This window comes from Ambystoma mexicanum, chromosome 2q (genome assembly GCF_040938575.1).
Source record: "Ambystoma mexicanum isolate Mex_15411 chromosome 2q, UKY_AmexF1_1, whole genome shotgun sequence".
Lineage (NCBI taxonomy): Eukaryota > Metazoa > Chordata > Amphibia > Caudata > Ambystomatidae > Ambystoma > Ambystoma mexicanum.
This window is the reverse complement of record NC_090924.1, coordinates 1,002,624,012-1,002,649,444: the sequence shown is the minus strand read 5'-3', so window position 1 is coordinate 1,002,649,444 and position 25,433 is coordinate 1,002,624,012. Positions and strand designations below refer to the sequence as shown.

The 25,433-nt window shown below is 46.9% G+C and overlaps 1 protein-coding gene across 2 annotated transcripts in view; it reads left to right on the top strand.

The window, feature by feature from the left end:
* Positions 1-25,433, top strand: part of IGF2BP3 (insulin like growth factor 2 mRNA binding protein 3) — a 1,445,925-nt gene that overhangs the window by 603,854 nt on the left and 816,638 nt on the right. For both annotated transcript variants that reach the window (XM_069648320.1, XM_069648321.1), the window contains one exon: positions 7,387-7,668. In XM_069648320.1, the coding sequence (XP_069504421.1) occupies positions 7,387-7,668 (282 nt within the window). The remainder of the gene's footprint in view (positions 1-7,386; positions 7,669-25,433) is intronic.

Genomic DNA, 25,433 nt, shown 5'->3' with positions numbered 1-25,433 from the left:
GTTTTCGGAAGACGTCACAACTCTTTGTGGATTTTGGACCTGTCAATCAGGGGAAGGCTCTCTCGAAGGCTTCCATTTCCAGATGGCTCTCCGGCTGTATCATGTACTGTCATCGGTTGGCAAACCGACCGCTGCCTGGCCGTCCGAGAGCCCATTCCACCAGAGCGATCGCAGCTACCACGGCGTTCCTTTCTGGTGTGCCCCTACTGGACATATGCAGGGCTGCTACGTGGAGGTCGACGCACACCTTCACGAAATTCTACTGCGTCGATCGGGATTCCAGGGAGGAGTCCAGGGTCGGCCAAGCAGTGCTGCGCAACCTGTTCGCCTGAGGTGAGCCTGGTGAGGAGGTAAGATGCTTAATGTTGAGTTTGATGTAATGCTTAATGTTGAGCCTTTGCCACCTCCCGTGGTTGTGCATGTGTGTACTGCTATGTATTCTTTATTCATGAGCATGTGAATCCATGCTAGACCCCATGCTGGAGAAGGAACAAGTTACTTACCTGTAACTGTTGTTCTCCAGCATGGGTCTGGCATGGATTCACATGCGAACCCTCCCGCCTACCCCTCTGCGGCTCTTCACTTGGTCATACTGCCACTTCACGTACTTCCAAATCTGAAGATGGCTGCCAGAGGCGGTGCTTAGTTAGAGGGCAGTCATTGGCTGTGGTCAGTATGACGCAGAGACCAGTGATTGGTTATTACTACGAAAGACAGATCAGAAACGAAACTGATACTGGTTTTTTCTTTACCGAGGATTCCCAGCCGGGGAATATTCATGAGCATGTGAATCCATGCCAGACCCATGCTGGAGAACAAAAGTTACAGGTAAGTAACTTGTTCCTTAGTGTGTGAATTGCCAAAAATCACAGGCTTTACGTTTTCACTTGCCAGCATCCGTCACACCTGGTATATTCTATGAGAGGCTTTGAGAAATCTAGCAATTCCTTTTTTATACCAATTTATCCTTCAACCCTCACTCTTTATCCCCTAAATACAAGCTTCACACTCTTAGGAACATGTTGACTCTGCTGGACCTGTGCTGCAAATTAGAGGTTATGAAAGCTATGATATTTTCTCTGTTGGCTTACTGAAGTAGCCTCTTTTGTGATCTGCCGCTGAAATCCAAGAAACATCTGATCACAATTGAATTATTAACAACTGTATTTCACCAGTGCGAACCTCTTTGGCTACTCATAAGGCAGAGGGTGCATTTGCACTGGGCATAGTCGGAACCTCAAACGAAACCCATCTATACACTTGCTCAATTTTGTACCCTTCTGAGCCTCTGGAATTCTACTGGGCGGTTCCCTCTACATTTACATTTCTAATAATCACAGTAGTATAAGTTGGAAGCGTGCATTTTCGAATATGTAATTAAAGTGCACTGAAGTTGATATGTATATTGTGAATGGATTGTGTCCTCCCCTTATTTCTCATCGTTGACATGTAATGTCGAGCTGCAGCTGCTTCAGAATATTTTTTCGCCAGACAGCGCTGTCTCTCTATGGCATCGAGTCGATGTCTCTCAAAGGCCTCGGTCGAGGGTGATCTAATCGAAGGGTATAGATAGAATGCGCAGCGCCCGTTGGCCTCAGTTCTGTTTTTCCACGTTAGCAGTTTGCTTCGAGTGAAATTCTGCGAGCCTCTTCTGTGACGTACATTACAAAAATCGAAAATATGTCTTCTTTGACTCTGTCGACACCGAAGTCCGGCTTTAAGAAATGTAGAGATTGTGGTTCGAAAATGTCACTTACTGACCCGCATTGCATCTACTTGTGGTGCCTCAGGTAGAGCCATGATACCACAGAGTGTTTCAAATGTCAGCCCATGACGGGAAAAGCCTTGAGGGGAATGGAAGGGGAAACTCAAGGTAGGAAAAGTCCCCAAAAAGTTACCTACCCGAACTGCTAGGCCTTCGACAGATGAGTCAAGGGTAGAGACTCCTCGGAGGAAGAAGGCCAAGCATTGTAGGTAGAGGAGTGGTTCCCGCCATTCTTCCTCGTCATTGAAAAAAGTTGAAGAGGAGGCACCGATGGTCGCCTTCGCCGTCTTCATCGCATGCCCCTCTAAAAAAAAAAAAATTCAACACCGGCTGACTGGGAAGCCTTCAGGGTGCAGATATTGAAACTATTTGACAAAGCCATGCTCTGACCGTGCCTTCGGGATGACGCTGGAAAGGGAACTTGGGCACCCTTGAGCCCGGGTAAAAGACATGATCCCCATCGGGAGCCCTCGAGGCTCAGATCTGAAAAAACAAAGGATCATCAAAAACCTGCCAAAGTCTGTCTACACAATTGACACCTTTGATGGCAGTAGTGCCTTCCACGCCTGCCAGGCCCTTGACGCCTCTTGAGTCCTTGATGTGAACATCGGCGCCAAAGTCTTCGACGCTGGCTGCGCCACATTTGCCAGCCACGCCGTTGGCGCCTAATGCTCCTTTTCCATTGACGTTGACAAAGTGACAACTTCGACCACGTCGAAGCCTGTGGTTAAAAAACCAGACAAAATGTATGCTCCTCTCCCAAAGGAGGATTTTTTTCAAGTCCCTTCCATTTTTGAGGAGGAGGAACTTTCTGACAATGAGGAAGCACCATTTGCGTTATAATACGGTACACCCAATGTACCAGAGAGCTTTATCTTTGAGGAAAGCAGGATGCAAGATTTTGTATGAAAACTTGCAAACATCAAGTGATGTTGATACCTGAACCGAACGGGAGTTCAGAAAACACGAACTAGGGGAACTAGCTGACTCTTCCTATTGTCAACTTATGTCAAAGGTGGTCGAGTATTTGGCGTGGAGTAGACCCTCACTATCCTATGACCGGCAAGACCTAACAGACATTCTGGACAAGAGTCCCATTTTGCCTTTTCATGTGGCACTTCAAAAAAGGGTGGCCAGGAACTGGGAGACTGCCGGAGTCGACCAGAAACTGACGAAAAAAAATACTGCCCCTCCAGTGGCGATCCAGACTACCTGTCAAAACGCCCCACTTTGGAGAGAGTGGTGGTGCAGGCAGCTACGGCTACATCAAAACACGCAGCGTACCCTACCATCCCTCCTGATGGGGACGACAAGCGCGTAGATGGATGGGCGAGAAAGGTATTTTCTGCAGGGAGCATGGCATTGAAATCTGCCAACTCCTCTTGTGCCCTCACAAAATGTTCATACACTCTGTGGCACTATCTCCACGGCGGCAGAGCACATTCCCGCAGGGGATGAAATTGTCAGCTTCTTAGCTATTAAGACCGGCAAAGAGTCCATGTGCGAGTCTCTTCAGTCAGGATTGGATTCTGCAGATAGCATTAGTAGATCCATGGCTACCTGCACTGTCATGCACAGATGGTCGTGGTTGAGGTCTGGTTTTGCACCTGATGTGCATTCTAGGCTCCTCAACATGCCTTTTGATGAGTTCTCTTTTTGGCAACAAGGCTGATGAGAGCCTTGAGGTCGCAGACCTCGAAGATGGTAGCCACATTTTTAGGAGCCGCTATTAGGCAACATCAGCATTTTCGTCTTAGCGGACAGCCCTGGAGGGGTAGATCTTTTCGCCACTACTCCTCAGTTGGAAGGACGAGAGGAATGGCCAGTCCGAGGCCAAATATTTCCTCGTGGTGGGACGAGTTAGAGGTGCATAGCCAGCTCAATCAGCAGCTTCCTTACCATCGGCCTCTGCAACAGCCACCACAAGGTTTTCAACCACAGTTCACTAGTGGGCGGCAGACTGTTGCATCTGCAAGAATGGCAAGACTTTACTTTGGATGCTTGGGCTTTGGAAACCATAGCACATGGTCATTGCCTTCCTTTTATAAGAGCTCAGAACAATCCATCGGGAAGCCACTCTGAGGATTCTGGATCCGCTCCTTGTGTAGGAAATTTTAACACTGCTAGAGAGAGGTGCTATAGAACCAGTACCTGTAGTAGAGAGGAACCAGGGATGGTACTCCCCATATTTCTTGATTCCAAAAAAGGAGGTAGGACTGAGACCCATCTTGGACTTGAGATACTTGAACAAGTTCCTCAGGAAGGACTAGTTTGAGATGATCACACTCTTAGATCCTTCAGGCCCTCCAATTACAGGATTGGTTGGTGTCATTAGACCTTCAGGATGCTTATTTTCATGTGCCATTCCATCTCGAGCACAGAAAATACCTGAGGCTTGCTGAGGTGGTTCTCATTTTCAGTTTCGATTTCTGCCATTCGGGCAGACCTCCGCCCCAAGGGTTTTCACCAAACTGATGGCAACGGATCTCAGGAGTGGCGGGGATTCACATCTACCCCTACCTAGACGATTGGCTGATCAGGGCGCATTCTCCCGAAGAAGCTTTGGATCAACTGTTACCTGCCACTCTCTTCAGACTGGGCTTCTCCCTCAATTACAAGAAGTCCCACATGGCAGCTTCCCAAAAGCTCCAGTACATCAGAGCTGTGCTAGACACATCCTTAGGAAAGAGCTCGCCTCCCGAGGTGTGGGCTTAAGACATTCTGCAGATTCTTACTAATTTTCAGTGTGCCCAGAATCTGCCGGCCTTCGATTTTTTGAGATTGCTCTGCCTCATGGCATCCTGCATTTTTCTGGTGCCTGAGGCCCGTTTGAGAATGAGATCCCTTCATTGGGCTCTAAGGACACAATGGTCCCAGTTCTCAGGAAAAATGTCAGACCGACGTCAGATTCCATCCAGGGTCTCACGGGATCTTCTAAACCATGACAGGAGATAACGGTAGTGACGGACCCCTTCACTCACTGGATGGGGAGACCATGCCAATCTGACAGTCAGTGGCTGTTGGTCTCCATCAGAGTCCAAACTACACATCAATCTTTTGGAGTTGAGGGCAATCAGACTAGCACTGAAGACCTTCCTGCCCTCTGTGCGGGGAAATAATGTCCTGATAATCACGGACCACACAGTGGCCATGCACTACCTCAACAAGAGGAGGTGTAGGGTCCCTACTACCACTGCAGAGAGGCAATGCAGCTCTGGTACTGGGCAATACGAGAAGGCAGTTCACCTAGCCGGAGAGAACACAGCGGCGGATGCTCTGAGCAGGCAGAGCACACTTTTAAGAGTGGGAACTAGCTCAGGAAGTCCTTAAAGTGATCTTCACCCTTTGGGGAACCTCTCGTGGATCTGTTTGTGAACGCTGTCCAACAAAAGTGCTAACTGTACTGCTCCATGGAATTTCCTCCAAGAGGAACTCTAGGAGACGTGTTCATGGTGGACTGGGAGTTTCCACTCCTGTACGCGTTTCCTCCAGTCCCCATCATTCCAAATTTAATCAGGAGGTTGAGACGGTTCGGGAAACTCATCTTAGTTGCTCCGGTTTGGCCAGGAGGACGTGGTACCCATACCTTCTGGACATGTCCATCTGTCCTCTGATGCATCTTCCACAAATCGTGAGAGGAGGGTCGGGTTCCCCATCCAGAGGTCAAAACGCTCCACCTTCACGCTTTGTTTCTGAAAGGCTGAGATACAAGGTTTGGGACCTCCCGAATGACGTGATGGAGGTGTTGCTTTCGACCAGAAGGCTACCAACAAAATCTTTGTACTGTTGCCGTTGGTATAGGTTTTGCAACTGGTGCAAGGTAAATGTTCCTTTTCTGTGTAAAACACTGGATGTCCTATCTTTTCTATTGTTCGCTAACTTGGGCCTTCAGATAGGTACCATCAAAAGCTACTTGGCAGCGCTATCGATCTATAAGCAGTCTTCAGAGGAATGCTCCTACTTCAAAATACCACTTGTGACTCCATTTCTAAAGGGGCTCACTAATATGTTCCCTCATCTACTTTCCCAGTTCCGGTTTGGGACCTTAAACTGGTTTTGACATTCCTGATGTGTGCTCCATTTGAACCTCTGCACACATGTCCGCTAAGGTTGTTAACCTTTTAAGACAATCCTATTGATAGCTCTGACATCAGCCCGTAGAGTGAGCGAGTTGCAGGCACTTTCATCCAAACCACCCTTTACCGTCTGCCACAAGGACCGGGTGGTTTTAAGGGTCAAGCCCTCCTTTTTGCCAAGTCTTTTGAGACTTTCATTTGAGTCAGAACATTGTCCTTCCTTTTATCCTCCACCTCATCCTAGTAAGGAAGAGGAAAGACTCCATAGGTTGGACCCTAGGGGAGCGCTAAGCTTTTACATCTCCAGAATGTCCAAATTGAGGGTTGATAAACTTTTTGTTGGATACACAGGACACAAGTTAGGTCAGGCTGTTTCCAAACAGACCTTCTCTAGATGGATAATTCTCACGAGATCAGAATGCTGCACAATGTGAGGTAAAGACACTACTGAAGGTTTGCGAACTCATTCCACCAGGGGCATGGCTACATCTACAGCTTTCAAAGGGGTGTTCCTATTAAAAATATCTGAAGCTGCAACATGGTCTTCCATCCACACGTTTACAAAACATTACTGTTTGGATGCTTCCTATGCTCAGGATGGTACATTTGGCAAAGCATTACTTTGCTCGGCCCTTGAAGATGTTTAAACTGTAATTCTACACCCTCCTCCAAACGTAATACTGTTTTGGGAGTCTGTCAAAGAGAAGGAATACGTGGGAGGACACAATCCATTTGAAGAACAAGTGACATACCCATGGTAAAGTTCTTTAGACAATGTTCCTCCCACGTATTCCTCATTGACCTCTAACCTACCCCACACTAGAATTTCCCATGCTATTAAAGCACCCGTTCCACCAAGGCCGAGTACGGTCATGCCCGTAAGAGCGTAAGAGGGGGGGGGGGGAGAACAGAACTGAGGCCAACGGGGGTTGCGCAAGCTATATATATCCTTCGATGATATCGCCCTCGACGGAGGCCTTTGAGGGACATCGACTCGATGCCATCGACGCACAGCCCCCTCTGCTGAAGGCTTTTTCCGAAGCAGCTGAAGCTCGACATTACATATCAAAAATGAGGAATATGTTGGTGCAACATCCAGTTGAAGGAATGTTACCAGGGGTAAATAACTTGTTCTTTCCCTAAAATGTTTTCTGCCCTGTTCGAAAGGAAAAGGTTTCGACTAACATTTCTTTCAAAGAAGGGTATCAAGTTGCAGGGGACAAATGAAAAATGTGATTAGGCATAAATAGTAGGTGATTTAGAATTATTTTAGGTGTTGGAAGTATGACTGATAAATTATGTAAATACATTTGAAAGATTTTTTCGCAGTGTCTGTGCCCAATTTTGTAGGACTTCAGAATTGCCATGAAATGCTTGTTTCTACACTAGGGTAACAGTGACTTTTTTGGGGAATTTCACTGGTTGCTTTGGGTTGATGCATATTTATCATCTGTAAGCATTTGTGTGAAAAATAACCTTTGTTAAAAGCTTTCTATTCGGTCACTGGAGCGTGATTAATAATGGTATATATTTTCTTTTAAATAGGGGAATAGAAAAACTGAATGGATACCAGCTGGAAAATTATTCTTTAAAGGTCACATATATCCCTGATGAAAATACTACCCCTCCGGCACCACAACAGCAGATTCAAAGCAGACGTGGATTTGCTCAAAGGGGGCCACCCAGACAAGGGTCACCTGGCTCAACATTAAGAACTAAGCAGGCTGATGTTCCCCTGAGAATGCTGGTGCCCACACAGTTTGTTGGAGCCATTATTGGGAAGGAAGGAGCAACCATCAGAAATATCACAAAGCAGACACAATCAAAGTAGGTTTCTCTGGCAATGTTTCAGTGAATGCCATTTTTGTTTTTGTCAAAAACAAGTCAGTTTCCCATGGCTAGTGGCATACAAGAGTAAACTAGTTTTGTTATGGTTCTGTTGGACGTTTGTGGTCTTAGTACAATGCATAAAACCAACAGATTGATTCCTAACTAGTAGCATATAGTAGCATACATTTGAATATACGCTGTTTTTTTTGTTTGCAGGATGCATGGGGTTATGATATTGAACCAGGAAAAGTTGCTAAATAGATTAGCAAAAAACATTTTCAGGCCTGTGGAATTACTGATTTTGCTTTTGTTTCTGTCAAATATGAACATTTCTCACCCGTTAGAAAACAGTAAATGGGTCAGCTTTTAGATTGTATTTGCAAGTTGGTATATTGGGGTACATCTGCTAGGTTTCACTAACACAAGTTGTCTTTGGTTAACAAAGAAAAATATTCTTGTAGCTGCAGTCAAGTCTTTGGTTAACGAAGTGGAAAAGGTGGATGTAGACGGTGAAAAGACAATGTTAAGAGAGGGGGCGGCCAACCCAATAGGTAGGTAAAGGATTTAAAACACCTTTAGTGCTACCGCGAAGAAAGGGCGGCCTGGCAGAACAATGTACCTTAAAATGGAGAAGTGGCTCCTGCGGTGGCGGTTGTTCCTGGTAGTTCCTGGAGTTCGGGTCATCCAGTGGAGGAAGAGAGGCTCTCGTCGTGGAGGAAGGTTCGAGTTATTGCACTACCCAGGGATGAAACCAGGCGCGGTGCTGCCCGACAAATAAAAAGTACGCTCCTTTAAATCGTGGTCTGGGTGGACTGGTGCCTGGCTATCCGGCCTCCGAGTACAGGTTACGGGAGATTCTACCAAGGCAGGTCCGGGAAGGCAATTGGCAAACTGGTTGGCCCCACCAGTTCAAGGGAAGAAGGCTCTTGCAGGTGAAGATCTTCTCTCGTTGTGTAGAGAAAAGTGGTGAGGCGCTGCAGCAGGGCTTCAGCTGTGGTTCAGTTGTTGCAGATGTCTGTGGCTTCTCTCCTCTTCAGCTTCTGAGTTCCAGTGGCGACGTCTTGCTTTTCCAGTCCTCAGGACCCTGCTTTTATGCAAAAGATCCCCATTCGTACAGCCTAGCTGTCAACTCACACAGTGGACTGTTCATCTTGGCGGGAGACACTCCAGCCTATCAAGATAGAGTGCGACATGGGTTTCTGAGGCAACCCTGTCCAGTGGTCCTACTCCCCCTCCCACACAATGGACCCACCCCATACTCAGTGGTGCCGAAAGGAGGGCTTCTTGGCAGAAGCCCACCAAAAGGACGAACAAAGGATCCCCGACCTGGGTTAGGAGTTTAGAGGAAGACGCGAGAAAGACGTTATATTAAAGTTCTGGCAATAAAAACCTACTGGAGTAAAGTTAATCTTAAAATACACCGGCGGTATGTTAGAGGCTGTCAGAAAAAGTGGTAGCCTCGAACAATGGGAAAATCCCATAGGGAAATATTTGCGGTCGAGTAGTTATGGTAGTAACCATTGCCACCAGCCAGAAACTTTTGAGGGACTGTACGGTACCCTCTCGAAATTAAAACTGGGGGGCGGGGGAGGGGCACTATTAACCTTTTCCAGTACCTCCATAGTAAGATGGGTTGTACTGGTTTAGTTCATAGGATTCGACTAGTAAAGTCAATGGGGACTTTACATGCCCTGGGAGACAGTAGTCAGTCCCAGGGTATGCAGTCTGGGGTTCGCTACAACACCCCTGTGCCACTGCACTGAGGGTGCTGTGTAACACTTGTGAATAAAGATGGTTCCTATGGGGTTGCGAAAGATCCCATAGGCATTAAACACAAAAATAGCCTAGAACACACATAGCACAAATGCCTAAGAGTGGGAAAAGGAGTCTCACTCTTAGCAGGTAAAAAGAAACGAACCCTTCAAATCCAGCAAAGCTGCTGGGGGACTCTCTAGGTAAGGGAAATTAGCCATAAAATGAGAATTCTCCCTAACAGAGCACATCCTCTATCAGCTCATGATAAAATGTGAGAACCACAAGATTAGAGAACTATGGTTTGAGCGGCATCCCCCACTGGAGATGGCCATTGAAATTCCCAACCACCTAGAACATGCCGAACTATGTCTGAAAGAACCTACTTCGACTGTTCATGGTGATCTATTGACCATCTCTAAAGAAAGCAAGAACACCAAAGAAACATCGAAATGTGCAAGCGAGATAACGAATGAAAATCAACAAAGTCAAACTAAACAATAGAGAAACTTCACAAGCCTTTGAGAAGATTCTTTTGTTGCAGCAGTGCCGCACATCTAGCCAAATACAAGGAGTGCTTTGTATACACCTTATTTGTCAGGAATGTGTTGGAAAAGGGCAGTTAGCAAGATGCTGAAAAACCATCAAAGGTTGGGGAAAATTAATACAAGAATTTAGGTCAGACTGTTCCCACAAACACCAGGTGCATGCACAGAATCAGCGCAGTAAAAGGGAGGCCCACAAGGAAGAAACCATATGCCTCCAAGGTGAATGCCATTGATTTTGACCTTGATTGATGGCAGTTTGAAAACCACATTAGTGTGGCAACCTAGACCTTCTTTTTAAATGATTCACCCTCACAAAGGCAGATAGTTCCTGCATATGGGGAGGTTCCCATCAACTTAATCGGAAAATTGCAGGTATACAGGTGGAATTTTGCAGATTATTTTTTTTTTTTGTAGCGTTTGTGGAGAAGGGTTCTCTCATGGGATCAGGCTAACCTCAATCGGGATGGCCTGAACAAATCACCAAAACCTCACAAGTGGGTGTCAGACATAGGCACATGGTATCAGAGCAGAGGTGTACAGAGAAGTGATCCTCAAGGACTTCATGCATGCTCTTAAGGTAAAGAATAATGTTGCACCAGTCATTTTCAAAATCTGTAGTGTAACATTCGCTCCTAGAGGGGAAGTCCGTGACTAGCTAGGTAGATTGGAGCAAGAAGGCATCTTTTTTAGTGTAGATTCATTGGAGTGGGTGAGCGCCACAGTGATGGTAAGAAAGGATATTGGCAGTGTCCTACTTCGCATTATTTTACAAACTCTAAACAGTGTCATTGCTGAAACGCTCCTGTTAACCAAAATTGTTAATCAGTGAAGCTGCAGGAGTGTTGGTGTTCTCTCCAGATTGCTCTGAAAGCGGCATATCAAGTAAGAATACATCCAGACTCTTTGAACCCAAAAACATTCATAGCTGAAGTGATATTTAGATATGAGGGTCCCAGTTTGAAGGGGCCCCTGAGGGACCCTCGAATGTGTAAACAAGGCAGTCACCACACACGAACTGATACGCTAGACACAAGGTTGTATTCCCAAAAGCTAGGGTTTATTGCAAAGTAAATAGTCTCAGTTGGCCAACTGGTCTCACGCCCCGCGACGTGTGTCTAACAGACCTCGGGAGACGCAAGAGAGCGAGACACAAACATCAGTTACATATATACAAAACTAACCTCTTACAATCAGTAGTGTCGCATCGAAAACCGCCCCTTGCACATCTCCTTTGAACTGAGCACGATGATTGACAATCGTGACGAGTATGACACCTCAAACATTTGTTTTAGCAACAGTTTGCAATTTTGTAAGGCTGCAGACATAAGTCTTTGTTGAAAAGAACAGAATGCTTCTGTTCTCGCTAGCAAGCTGCATGTGGGGGGGAGAGAGCCACATTCCAGGCCTTCCTAGCTCCTAGTTTCTATTTGGGTCCTGGGGGGTCAACTCGCTCTCCAGGACTCTACAGGGCTCGAGAAGGGGGGCTGCAAAGAAGAACATAATTCAAGCAATTTAATGTTCGTTCCGAGTATTTTCACTGTGTTTTCGAGAGACACTGGCACCTGTGGGCTGAGTAGGATGTCTCGCTGCCCTCTTTCAAGGATAGCGCGCAGGAGGAGACCGGGTATTTCTATCAGGGTTGCTACGTTATGTTTCAGCAGATTTCCCTTGGCCTTGCATTGCACACTGGTAAAGCAGAATATCATATCAGCGAAGCATTTAGAACAGAAAGCAATAAGCAAATGTTAGAGAAAACAAGATGGCGATTTCTGTCACCTTTAAAATGGCCGCACTTCGGTCAAGCTTATGATTACTAACACTAACAGCATGAGACGGTTGGTCTTCGGCCAACATAGTAAATTTCCCCATGATCGAGGGGTGTCTGTTTTTCTGGATCGACAAACCCTCCTTTTGGCCGTATGCCAAACGTAGTCTAAGTACATTGCATCCTCTTCCAGCCACATATCTGTTTCAGATTCTGATTCTGAATCAGACTCTGAATCTTGCATATTTTCAGTTTCCTCCTCATTATCACCTATGTCAATGGACATGAATTCTTCGATTGTCTTTGTCTCGTCTCTACCAAGGATACTTGATCTACTAGTGCTCTTTTTCTCTCATCTGCAAACATCCTTCACTAATTTCGGTGCATATCACAGGTAGGCAGTGTATGCAACATGTCAATAATATCCTTAGTACTGCTATCAGAAGCGCAAATAGTTTCCATCCCCATGAATATAATAATTCCCAGAACCAGGAACTTATATCCCAACCCCCGTCTTGGGTATGGAGCTCAGAACTTAATACATGTTATTGCCTCGAAAATCGTGGGAGAGGAGTCGTTTACAAATACACAGCACGCTGATCCCACGATTTTGCAAACGCCACCACGATCAACCAGGATTACATCTAGAGCCATTCTGTTTTGCAGTGTCATCAATCTAACCCCTTTCTCCTCCAACGTCATGTTGTATGATGGATCTGTTCCATTTATTGTTTTTTCTAAGATTCTGGATAATCATCGAATATTATAGGTGTTTATTGCTTGGGCCAAAAATTGTATAAATGATTTTGCTACATCTACTGCTATTAATCCATCTTCATTACGTCTGCGTGGCCTAGATTTATATAGTTTGGCTGTCTGTTGTTTCTAAGAAAAACACTCCTGGGAACAGTAGTCCTAATCATGTACCTCCCCATTTTCTAGGTAACCAAGGATACGCTTTTTCTCCACATATGAAATACACCGGGTCACCTAATTACACTGGCTCTACTTCCTACTAATAATCGCTGTATTTATACATCTAGTGAATGTCCCTACAAAATAGGAGCCCTTCTTTTTTAAACATAAAGGAACAGAACGTGGGCTGTAGATTACTGTGTAAGAGTGGGGCAGTGCATCTTTATTTCCTTCTGATCTTATGCGAAATACGATCACAGATGACTTTTCTGGTGGAGACAGTCTATTTTGTGGCATAGGTTTGGGCGTAGCTTTTGGTGTTATCATCCGTGCTTTATGAAATATTGAGCAACCTATGGGTCTCATAATAATTTCTTCAAATTCATTAGTTTGTGCTATCTAATTGACCCGTTTCACTTTTATTCCATTTTCCATAATACAATGTACTCAGATGCACTGCATGCAGAACTTAGTCAGTGGCTGCACGTACCAACCTATTCCTTTGCCACCATGCTGTGGCAAATGAGCACACACCCAACAGTTGTTGTTTTTCAAAATTGAATGCGTCATGTTCATAATTTGTAGTAATGTATTATTTCCATAACCCTCTGTCTCTTCCATTGGGGACAGAATGTAAGTAATTACATAAACAGGGCTTTCGGTGGTGATGTTCCTAATTGGTAAGAGTTTCTAAAGGGTGCATCTTCTCTTAATACCACAGTGCTGTTATTACTGGGGCCATTATGCTCATTATGCACATGATTATCGTCAAGGTCAGCATGCAATTATTTCGGTAGCTGGTTTTATGCAATCTTTCAGTTTCTATGTTTAATTATCAGCATTGTCACCAATGGTGCAGGAGGGGACAAAAGCTAGTTCTGGCATCTTCTCTCACGGTCCTTCTTCCTCAGCGATTCTCGTCATGGATATCTCTCCTCGCGGCACTCGTCCGAATGTCAATGAGTTCGATAAATGTCAACCGTCTATTCTGCCAGTTCTCAGCAGCCTGGATTGCTTACACGTTGGGCAAGATCTCTTATGCGTTAGTATACTGCTTAAAGAACTTCAGAGCAGTTATCAATTGCCTTTTGTACCATGTGCGCCCCGCTTGTCCGCTCGGGTTCAGGACACATGGATTTGATGTTAGCACCGAGGAGTCTCGCTTCTGGGCTGTTTGACTTGCACAACCCTCACGTTGCTCTCCTCTAGGCCTCCGGTTCCTACTTCATTCGAGAATAGGAAACGGAGGCTACAAAAGATTGATGAAACAAAGATTTGATCACTCCTTTTTCCGACTTCGTAGATTGTACTGCCTTGCTCCTGGTACCGTGTGATCAACGAATAGTGCGGGTGCACTTCCGGACTCGAGCTTGGAATCAGCCTGGGGCGCAATGACAGATGGGCGCCCAGGCGACCATGCAGGCTGTGGCGCAACAGAGGATGGTCGGCGCCACAGAGATATTTGCTTGGTGTCGGCCAGGAGTGATGCAGAATCTGCTGGATAACCTTGGGGCATTCTTTGCCCTTCCTCTTTTATGGCAATCTCATCAGGCTTTGTTTCAGAATCGGGCAGTTTCTGTGGCAAAGAACTGGCAATTGTTTCTTTCGTTTCTGGAACCGCTGTTTCTTTCCAGTCGCCGTGATCAGTCAGTTTTTCAGATGGTGACGGCACCTTTTTGCTTGGGTGGCGTGGATCCACGCTTTACGCCCATCCACACGAATGGCCGTCTGCGTTGTCAGGAGTATCAAATAGGGACCATGCCACCTGGGTGCCAACAATGTTTTTCGTTCCAAATTTTTAAGCAACACCGAGTCACCTGACTCCAGTGCGTGTCCCGGGCCAGTATATCTGATCGGTAGCGCCTCCTGCACCTGCTGATGAATCAAACGCAATTTTTGAATCAGGAGATTACAATAAATGCTGAGGACTGGGTATTCACCTTCGTTCAGTTTCTTCGGCTGAGGTGCACACCAAACATTCGCCGGTCTCCCCATGACTATCTCATATGGGGAGAGCCCAGTTCTCGCCTGCACAGATGTTTGCATGCATAATAGTGCTATTGGTAACGCAACTACCCAATTTAACTTGTTTCCTGCACATATCTTGCTAATCTTAGATTTCAGGATTCCGTTGTGGCATTCAATAAGACCTGCCGACATCGGATGTCTTGAACAATAGAATCGCTTATTGATCTGGAGACCTGCACAAATCTGTAGTACTACTGCACCTACAAAATGCGGACCATTATCTGACCATATGACACGGGGCAGGCCAAAACGGGAGAAATATTCCTTTAACATCACTTTCGCCGTGTTTATAGCAGTGCAGTCTTTCAATGGATATGCTTCCACCCATTTGCTGAATGCACATATAACCACTAGGACATACTTCAAGTTTTGGCATCTCTCCATTTCTATGAAATCAAAATGGATCACCTCAAATGGCATAGAGGGAGGGCCAAAACTGCCTGTTGGAGTCACCATTCCCTTCCCTACATTGTGTTGTAGGCACGTGACACAATTCTGTACCAACCTCTCGGCATTCTTTTTTTGAGTGGATTTTCCCAAACTGTGGCTAGATGTTGAATTATTTTCTTTGCACAGATATGAGTGGGGCTGTGAGCCATTGTGACCATTGCATTTACATAGGCATTTGGCAACATCCAATTCCCGCTCTTCTTGTCCACCCAACAACCCTCCAGATCTAATTCTGCAGAACCCCCAGCCCACCCTTGGATTTCATCAACAGTGGCTTCTGCCTGCATCTCTGACAGTAGCAATTCCATTCTCTATCATGCAGGGCATCTTTTGCAGACTACTGTAAACATTGTTGTACTCTTATCATTGGCCGTGTGTTTTGCAATTTTGTCTGCAAACGCGTTTCCCTCTCTCACTTTATATGTTAGCTTTTTGTGTGCCCCGCATTTCATTATTGCTAGGTGCTTTGGACACAGGAGTGCAGACAGCAATCGTACAATCAAAGGGCCGTGTTGGATTCTAGCCCCATGTGATGTTCGAAAACCACTCTCAGCCCAGAGTCGGCCAAAGTTATGAACCACGCCAAAGGTGTACTGACTGTCAGTATATATATATTCACACTCAGATTCTCAGCTATCTCACAAGCTCTGGTTAATGCTATTATTTCTGCTGCTTGTGCAGAGTTGTAAGGGATTATTTTGCTCTCCACAATACTCTTTAACGTGGTGATGGCATATGCAGCATTTGAAGTGCCGTCAGGTAATTTAAAGCAGGAACCGTCGCAACAGTTCTCCATCTGGTTCTTTTAGTGGGGTATCACTTAAATCAATTCTCCCTTTTTGTTTCTTCCTCAGTAACCATTAAACAATCATGGTGGGGGGTGATTCATTTCCACCAAGGTTTTCCCCGGGCATTGGCATTAATTCTGCTGTATTCAAAGCGCTACACCTCATAATTTGGATGTGGGGTGTAAACAACACAATTTCATATCTAGTCAATCTAGCAGAGGTGTGAGGTGTTGCGCCTGCGTTCTATTGAGTAGCAATGGCACCATCAAAATTAATGTGTGCCCCAATACCATCCCTTCTGTTTGTATCACTGACGCAGCAGCCGCTGCAACAGCTCGCAAACATCGTGGTAGTGCGCATGCTACAGGGTCCAGCGCAGAAGAAAAATAGCCGCTTGGCCCTTTTCTTCCACCTTGTTCCTGTGTTAGAACAGCCAACGCGCAGCCGTCCTTCTCATGCACAAACAATTTAAAAATCTTTTCATAATTTGGTGTCCCCAAAACTGGAGCAGAACACAATGCAGTATTTAGCAAATCAAATGCTCTGACATTCTTCATTCCACTGCAAGGGCATCACAACATCTTTGTCAACTCCACCATCGGCTTCACAATACCAGAAATGCTCTCTATTCTCCCCGGCGTTAGTCTTTTCCCTTCTTTCGAAAGTAAGTAACCCAAATAAGCCACTTCCTTTCGTCAATCCAGAAACTTTTTAAAGCTGGCTTTGTGGCCATGCGCTGCTAAGTGTGTTAATAGTAAAATGGTACTCTCTTTACAAATCTCCTCTGTGTCTGCTGCGATTAACAGATCGTCTATATATTGTAGCAATACACAACCTGTTGGTAGCTCTAGCATAACTAGTTCTTTTAATGCTCTGCTATAGATGCGAAGGCTTTCTGTGTAGCCTTGAGGAATGCGCGTGAAAGTAAACGATCGCCCTCCTAGTGTGAAAGCAAACGGATATCTACTTTCTTTGTGTACTGGAATACTGAAGAAGACATTTTTCAAATCAATAACACTAAAATACTTTGCGTAAACTGGGATCATTGTCAAAATTGTGGTAACATCCGGAACCAATGGGAATTGGGGATCTACTACCTTGTTTAGTGCGTGCATATCAATTATGAAATAATATGGTACCTCATTACCTCCTTACTTATACACCGGAAGAATGGGGCTGTTACATATGCTGCCTGTAATCTCTTCAATAACTCCCAATTTTACCAAATCGGACACAATACTTTTCTCTCCGCCTGCTGAAATACGTGGCAACGTTACTCCCTCTTTCAATGTAATCTTCACTTGGTCTGTCTTCAAGCATCCCACATCATTATCATCTATTGCCCATATACAAGTTGGCACGTTATTCAATTCTCCTGGCAAAGATTTGGACAAAAACTGACACTGGTACATTCTGTGGCGAAATAGTTAAACACTTAATCAGGTGTACAGTGAATAACTGCACTCAATTTTTTCAATAAGTTTAATCCCAAAAGATTCTCCCCACAATTCTCTTAACAGGAATGGACAGTACTCGGTGAATGGGCCTAATGTTACGGCTACTGGTTGGGACACTGGATTAATCACTGGGGTATCTGCAAACGCTACTGAAATATTCTTGTACCCTGACGTAGGGTCCTTTCTGATTCACGATAATAGATACTTGTTCTGACCCCTGTCTTGGGCTGTCCTATTGGGGTAAGAACACATCATCTGAAGTGTAGTCACTGTTATTATTGTAGTATGCACCCGTTTGAGTATCAAAAATGTTCCCGCCTCTTTTTCCATTTTGCATACCCTGATGATTTTGATTCTGGGTAAAAGTAGTTTGATTCAGAGCCTGGCCTTGATTCTGTGCTCCATTCCCTTGACTATTCTGGTGCTGCTGCATATGGTTTCTGTTGTGGCCATTTGTTCCTGGGTGCCCTCTGTTAGGGAGAATTCTCTGTTCAGGCTGAATTTCCTAACCTAGTGAGTCCCCCAGCAGCTTTGCTGGATTTTTGGGGTTTATTTTTTCTCCTGCCAGGAGTGAGACTCTTTTACCCTCACTCCTGGACATGATTTGAGAGTCTTTTCTGTGACTTGTTATGTGCTTATGGGCTAGGGGGTAATTTTCCCCATAGGCCATCATTGGTTTTTGGAATGTGTGTTACACAGCACCCTCAGTGCAGTAACACAGGGGTGTCATAGAGACCCCCAAACATAGACTCCACACCCTGGGACTGACTACTGTCTCCCTGGGTCAGTAAAGTTACCATTAACTTTACTAGTCTAAACTTAGGAACTTAACCATTACAAACCATCTTACTGTGGAAGTACTGGTAGGGGCAATTAGATTGCCCCTGGGTCTGTTGTCGAGGGGGTACTGTCCCGTCCCCCCTCGCCGAGTTCTGGCTGGTGGCAGTGGATACCACGGAAATATTCCAACGGAATATTTCCCAATGGGATTTCCCATTGTTTTTAATGCACCACTTTTTGGTGCAATGTTAAAGATACCGCCGGGTTATTTAATTAAAATAAATTCACCGGTTGGGATTTTTCGCCAGAACTCGCCACCAAAATGGCGTCTAGGTTCACTTCAGTAACCCTGAACCCGAGTCGAGCCTTTGTTCCACTTTTGGCGGGCTTCTGCACAGAAGCCCTCCAAAGTGGTGCCATTCTGTCTGGGTACCACAGGGGGTGTGGGAGGGGGTTTAGGCACCCTGGACTGAGTTGCCTTGCCAACTCATGTCGCACTCTAGTGTGATTGGCCCAAGTGGTGAGCCACCCCGCTCACCACTTAGCATGTTTGAGTGACAGCTAGGCTGAATGAATGGGGGTTTGCTGCATAAAAGCAGGGTTTTTGGGACTGGTTCTTCAGAAGTCGCCACAGGACCTAAGAAGCCGAAGAGGGAGAAGCTGAGCCGACCTGCCAAGACGACACCACCGGTGGAGCCCTGCGGAACCGTCTCACCACTTTTCCCGACGACAGAGGAGATCTCCCGCCGGAGAGTCTTCTTCCCTTAACTGGTGGGGACAACCAGTTGTTGCCTTCTTTTCGCCGTCCCGAAGCATCTCGTGGCCGCCTGGCCTGTGCCAAGCACTCCGGCAATCGGGATACCACTTTTTACCTCAACCGCGGAAGAGGGGTAAAATCCTTTGTGTGCGGAAAACTCCACGGCTGGCCTCATCCCTGGTAGTGCAACGACCTTCAGCTTTCCTCCACGTCGAGATCACCTCTTCCTCTGGACGACGCCGCGACTTGCACCCACTACCAGGAACGACTACCACCGCTGGAGGATCCTTTCCACTTGTAAAGGTACTGTGTTCTGCCTGGCCTCCCTTGCCACCGATTGTACGGGGTAGATTTAGTCCTCGGCTCTCGACCCTGGGTAGGCCTGGGACACCCTAACTAAACTTTTCGGAAACGTAGTAAAACCTTTTCTACTCACCTGTAAAGACTTGAGACAGTGTGTGATCTTGGGCATATTTTCGCCTGGCTCCCTCTAAAGTGGCCCAAACTAAATTTCCTTTTTCCACCATTGTCTGCCTTTGCTAACCTTATGTGAAAAGTGTTTTATCTTACTGCTCTCTTTATTTCTGCCTTTTCCCTCCTTTTTTTTAATAACTTGTTGGAGTACCATCTAACGTTAAGCGCTCACCTCTGGTTGGAAATAAGTGGTGTTAACTTAGAACTGTCCAACAAATGATTAGGGATGTACATATGAGTAATAGTAACTGTGTTTTGACCTTCTTACCTTTTCTCTGTGCTAGTGTAATTTATGAGTGTGTCTTTAATAAATAAGTTTATACTTTTACACCTAGCTCTGGTCAGTGTTTGTTTGTACTACTGTGCCTCTGTACCTATTGCGTATCCTGTGCATACTGCCTAACTCTTCTTGAGGGAAGTCTGACTGCTCAGCCACAGCTACCACAGTGAATCTGTGTGGTGCAGACTGCTACCAAGTGGGTTTACTGCCAACACCTGTAGTCTTAAATCTTTTGCAGTGGTCCCAGAGGGAACTGCACAGGTTTCTGCCTAACACCCTCTGTGCTGTCTTCTCTGACCGTACCCACCTCTATTTTGTAAATGTGCAATACGCACATTGATTTAATCCCAAGGGCCCTCCGTGCATATTCAAATTACTCCTGCTCTGTGCATTTCCCCTTCCCCTGTTGTGTCCAGTTGCTGGAGTAACACCCCTACTATTGTCTGCAGGGTTTCTATTCTTATTTGCAAAGGATACTCCTTGCATAGCTCATTTATCTCCCCCACGGAAGTCCTAAGGCTCGACATCCATCTAATTGTCTCTCGTATACACACTTGTAGTCTTTGTCCATCACCTGTCTGCCCTGGTGGAGGCAGGATTCGCTGCTCTCTATTGGGTACCGTTTCTTTCCTTCCCCTCTCAATATCTTTCCTACTATACCCCGGTGTGGCAAGTACTTCAGAATATTCTTCATTAAGTTCATTCCTAAGTTCAAAAAGTCGGCCACATGTTTTTATTTCTTCCTCTCCCTACAACAGGCTAATGCATTCAAATCCAACAATCGTTGTGGCGGCAACTTCCCAATTAACTTTTTCCATTGTCGACAAATATTCCCACATGCATTCCAACAATACCTGCCTTTCATTGCTTCTCCTGAAATCGTACATCGACTCTAGCGTGGCTGCCTCATCATTCCCGTCTATATGCATTTCCGTCTGCTCTTGAAACTCTCGCTTTCTCTCCTTGCTGATCGGGACGGGGACACCCTCTTGGGCGGCAAGTGCAGAGGGGTCAGTGTAAGGGAGAGATGTCTGCTGGGGCTGTGGTAATTGCGAAAACACTCGGGGCGGGCTGACTAGTGGGAGGCGCGGTTACTGATGCAGCCTGTGGCTGTGCTGGGGTTGGGAGGGGCTGAGCAGCAGCTACTGACGTAGTTTTTTTAGTTTCTATTCTCGGGCCTTGTTCCGTTTCAGTTAATTTATTTATCAATTCGTCTGAGTGTAACTCTTTGTGGATATATTTTTTCGATATTTAACTGGTCGCGTCTATTTGCTTTCCTCAAGCTATTACTCCACTCCTCCTTTTCTGATTTCGATTTATGCCTGCGTGCATGTTTCTCTCTACTTCTAAATCAGACCATTGCTTCCCTCCTCCAATCTCTAAGGATATCGATGTGCTGCGGGGCGTGTTTTTTTACTTATCAAAACCTTTTCCAGGTTATCTATTCGATCCATCTCAAAACTCCCATTCCTCGGCCACTGAAGATCTTCCTGCTTTGCTTATGTCAAATTTCACAAAACATTATCGCTCCCACACCATATTTCACATACATATCATAAGCCGGCGTCCCCTCCACCACTCCCCCCCCCCCCCCCCCCAAAACCCCCACCCCTCCCCCACCCAAATCCCCCACCCCCGAGGTGCAACCTAGCCAGTTTCCAAAGATTGGCCGCCGCAGTGGAAAAACCCTGCTAGGGTGGACAATACCCCGGGCATGTTTTAACCTTACCCTTGGTTAATAAAACCTACTCTGGGTGTTTGATTTTGCAAAATCAACTCTCAACCAATATCAGGATTACTTACGAATCGGGGCACGACTCACCTGATTAGTCAATTTGTCTTTCCAAGACACAATTCGTCTGTATACTGACGCAACCAATGACGTAGTGTCTGCGTATCTCGGTTCTGCCTCGTTTCGGGACCCTCGCCTCCTTGTTCACTGGCCGGGCACGTCGATCGGGGATCAGTGGCGTGCAGATCTGCAGAAAGGAGTCTCATCGCTTGTGCAGGGATGCCCTGAACAACTCTTGATCCCGACTCGATCGCTCCCGTCCTCGCCGTTCTTACCGTCTTCCTTATTTTGCGTACACGATGGAACAAGTGGGGGAGGGTCCCTATTCGGGCACCATCTTGAAGGGGCCCCTGAGGGACCCTCGATTGTGGAAACCAGGCACAGTCACCACACACGAACTGATACGCCAGACACAATGTTGTATTCCCAAAAGCTAGGGTTTATTGCAAAGTAAATAGTCTCAGTTGGCCAACTGGTCTCGCGCCCCGCGACGTGTGTCTAACAGACCTCGGGAGACACAAGAGAGCGAGACACAAACCTCAGTTACATATATACAAAACTAACATCTTACAATCAGTAGTGTGTTGTAATTAGCTTATATAATTGTGGAATTCCACACTCCATGTTTACATTCTACGTTCTTTTGTGCGATTTGAAATCGAGCAGTTGCTGGGGCTGTGAGGAAGCAGCGACGGCGTTTCTGGCTGGTCTAATAAACTACTTTGAGAACTTACCGGTTGTCTTTTTAACACTGGCGATGAGAGACCAGCCAGTGAACCTACGCGCCTTCGTCAGCGCCGTCGGCCTGGGATTTCTCCCGAGTCTTCGTGCAGCCCCCCAGCCACATCGAGCCTGCCTTGCCTCGCCCGCTCCTCGCACCCTGCTGGCTGCGTTCCCCTGCCTGGGTTGAGCGCGGTGGCCAGCGAACTGTGTGCGCACTCTACACCCCGGAATCCAGGTGAGAGCGGCCGTGCTGCCAGCGGGGGGTCGGCCAGCGTACGGCGACGTCTGCAGCATTGGTGCGGGTCTGCGCTAGAGGCCATGCAGGCAGCGAAGCGCCCATTGACACGGCAACGCTGGAGGTTGGAGCGCCGTCTCAGGGCGATTGAGGGCGCCCATGTTGTTGTGGAGCAACAACATTGCAGTGAGGCAGCTTGGAGCGGCAGAGCCGGTAAACAGTGCCCCTTCTTCCGTGATGCTGCACGAGGTACGGAGACCTCGTTGAGTTCCCTAGGGGCCGGCCAGTTAGGCAGTCCCGCCCCCATTCTCTGGAACTGAACTCCCCTTCACTCACCTGCAACGGCGCAAGGTACAGGGACCTCGTTGAATCCTTGGGGGCGGGCCGGCAAGATAGCCTCGCCCCCTATCTCTGGTACTGGGCATTTCTGAATGTGCAAGTTAACCCTCGTTTCCCCACCACTCCAGGAACTGTGACTCTGGTTCCCTTCTTCCAGGAATTAAACGTTTGGATCCTGAGCTTTATCCTACGCTGCTGCGTGGATCTGTGTTCTACAAGACTGTGGCTGTTGAACATTACTGTAGCTGTATCTTTCTAGGGACCTTGTGTTGTAACGTCCACATCATGCAACATAGCAATGCTCGTCCTCCTGCCTTCCTGCCCAGCCCTGGAGACCCTCCCATTCCTTGGGAATTGTGGGTAGACACCTTTTAAAGTCTACCTAAGGGCGTCTGGGTGTGCAAGGCTCGCAGATAAGGAGGCAGCCTTGCTGAACTGCCTTGGAACAGAAGGTTTGAGGGTGTTTAGACATTTGTCAGGAACCGCCGTGAGAGCACCTCCTCCCAATGGAGAAGGGGCTGACAGTGTGCCTGGACCCGTGCTTGCATATGAGACAGCTCTTAACGAGTTGGAGGAGCGGTTTGGCAAGAGAGGTAATGTGGTTCTTGAGGTATCACTTCTTTTCAAGGGCACAATGTGTTGGTGAAGGAATCGACTCGTATGTCACTGCTCTATGCACACGTATCGCTACATGTAAATTCACTGGTGTGGTGGATGAGTATATCCGGGACCAGATCATGATGACTAGTGACAGTAGGGTTAGGGAGAGATTATGGACGGAAAAGGATCCTCCCCTCGAGAAGGTGATTGAAATTGCTCGTGCTATAGAGGAGTCTTGGAAAAGCGTGAAGGAGATGGTGGACAAGAGTGATAACATCCACATGGTCCAACCTCGCAGGGGTGATGTGAGGTCTAGAGACAAAGATCCCAATGGAACGTTTACTTCAAGGGATGTGTGCAAGAGGTGTGGTTGGCGTGGACATGTGCCTGGGTCTAAGGAGTGTCCCGCAGTTAATGTGGTTTGCCGGAGGTGTAAAGGAAAGGGGCATTACGCCCGGATGTGCAAGGGGACCACGTCGGTCAGGGAGACCGTGAGGATGGTGGATTCCGCTGACGGGGATGAGGAAGTTACTGTGGTCAGCTATCAGATCGATTTACATGTAGAATCACGCCCCCTCACCTCCTTCATCACTCCTTTTGGGGCATTCCGTTTTTGCAGGATGCCTTTTGGTTTGGCTTCCACATCGGCCGTATTTCAAAGAGTGATGCAGAAGCTGTTTGCTGGTGTCCAAGGAGTAGAATACTTCCAGGATGATATTCTGGTCTGGGGGTGTTCTCGTGAGGAACATGACGAGTTTTGCGTGTGATGGGCATACTGGAGAAGAGTGGGTTTACGGTCAAGATGAGTAAGTGCAAGGTAGGGGTGGAGAGTGTAACCTACCTCGGTCATACGTTCGATGCCTCTGGTATGTGGGTGTGAGAGCAAGGGAAGGTTTGTTGAGTGTGGGTTCGTCAAGGAAGAGCGCATGGGCCACCCTACGCACAGATGGCGTGCTTGTGGAATTGATGGTTGACACAGGTTCCCCCTATACCATGATCTCCCCGGAATTGTACAGTGCCAGGTTTGGAAAGAAAATATCTGATTTGTGTCCCTCAGACATCAACCCCTGCGCTTACGAGCGTGTCCCTATTAAAGTGCTAGGTTTTGATCTTGTCAGCATAGAATTTCAAGTGCGGGTGACTCAAGGAAAACTGTATGTAGCACATAAGGGCGTTCCCGTAATAGGTTACGATGAACAGGCCGCCGTGAAGATTGAGATTCGCCCGGGCAATGCTATTCCAGTTCTCAGTGTAAGCGGTGGCCCCGAGAGTGTTAGGGACGTGTCCATGCCCTTGACAGCAGATTCGCTTCAGAGCGGTTTTCCCACTGTTTTTACCTCCAGGTTAGGCAAGTTGCGTGGTTTCTCCCATAAAATGGTCTTAAAAAGGGGTGTTAGTGCCGTGGTTCACAAGGTCGGCGTGTTCCCATTGCGGCCCTCATGGCTCTCAAGGCGGAGCTCGATAAGCTCATGCAAGCAGGTGTGATTGAGGAGGTGGAGTGTTCGGAATGGCTGGCCCCTGCGGTTCTGGCACACAAATCGGGAGGGGCATGAGGATGTGTCGACCTCAGAGACCTTAATTGCAGCATCTGGGTTGACCGGCATCCCTTGCCCAACATCAATGAGATGCTCTCCTTGGTGAGGGGGCCTCATATTTATCTACCTTTGACCTTTCCTCTGCCTATCAGATCGATTTACATGTAGAATCACGCCCCCTCACCTCCTTCATCACTCCTTTTGGGGCATTCCGTTTTTGCAGGATGCCTTTTGGTTTGGCTTCCACATCGGCCGTATTTCAAAGAGTGATGCAGAAGCTGTTTGCTGGTGTCCGAGGAGTAGAATACTTCCAGGATGATATTCTGGTCTGGGGGTGTTCTCGTGAGGAACATGACAAGTTTTGCGTGTGATGGGCATACTGGAGAAGAGTGGGTTTACGGTCAAGATGAGTAAGTGCAAGGTAGGGGTGGAGAGTGTAACCTACCTCGGTCATACGTTCGATGCCTCTGGTATTCACCCTAAGGGTGACTTAGTGAAGGTTTTGTGTGATGCGCCCTCCCCAACCAACAAGGTACAGATGAGA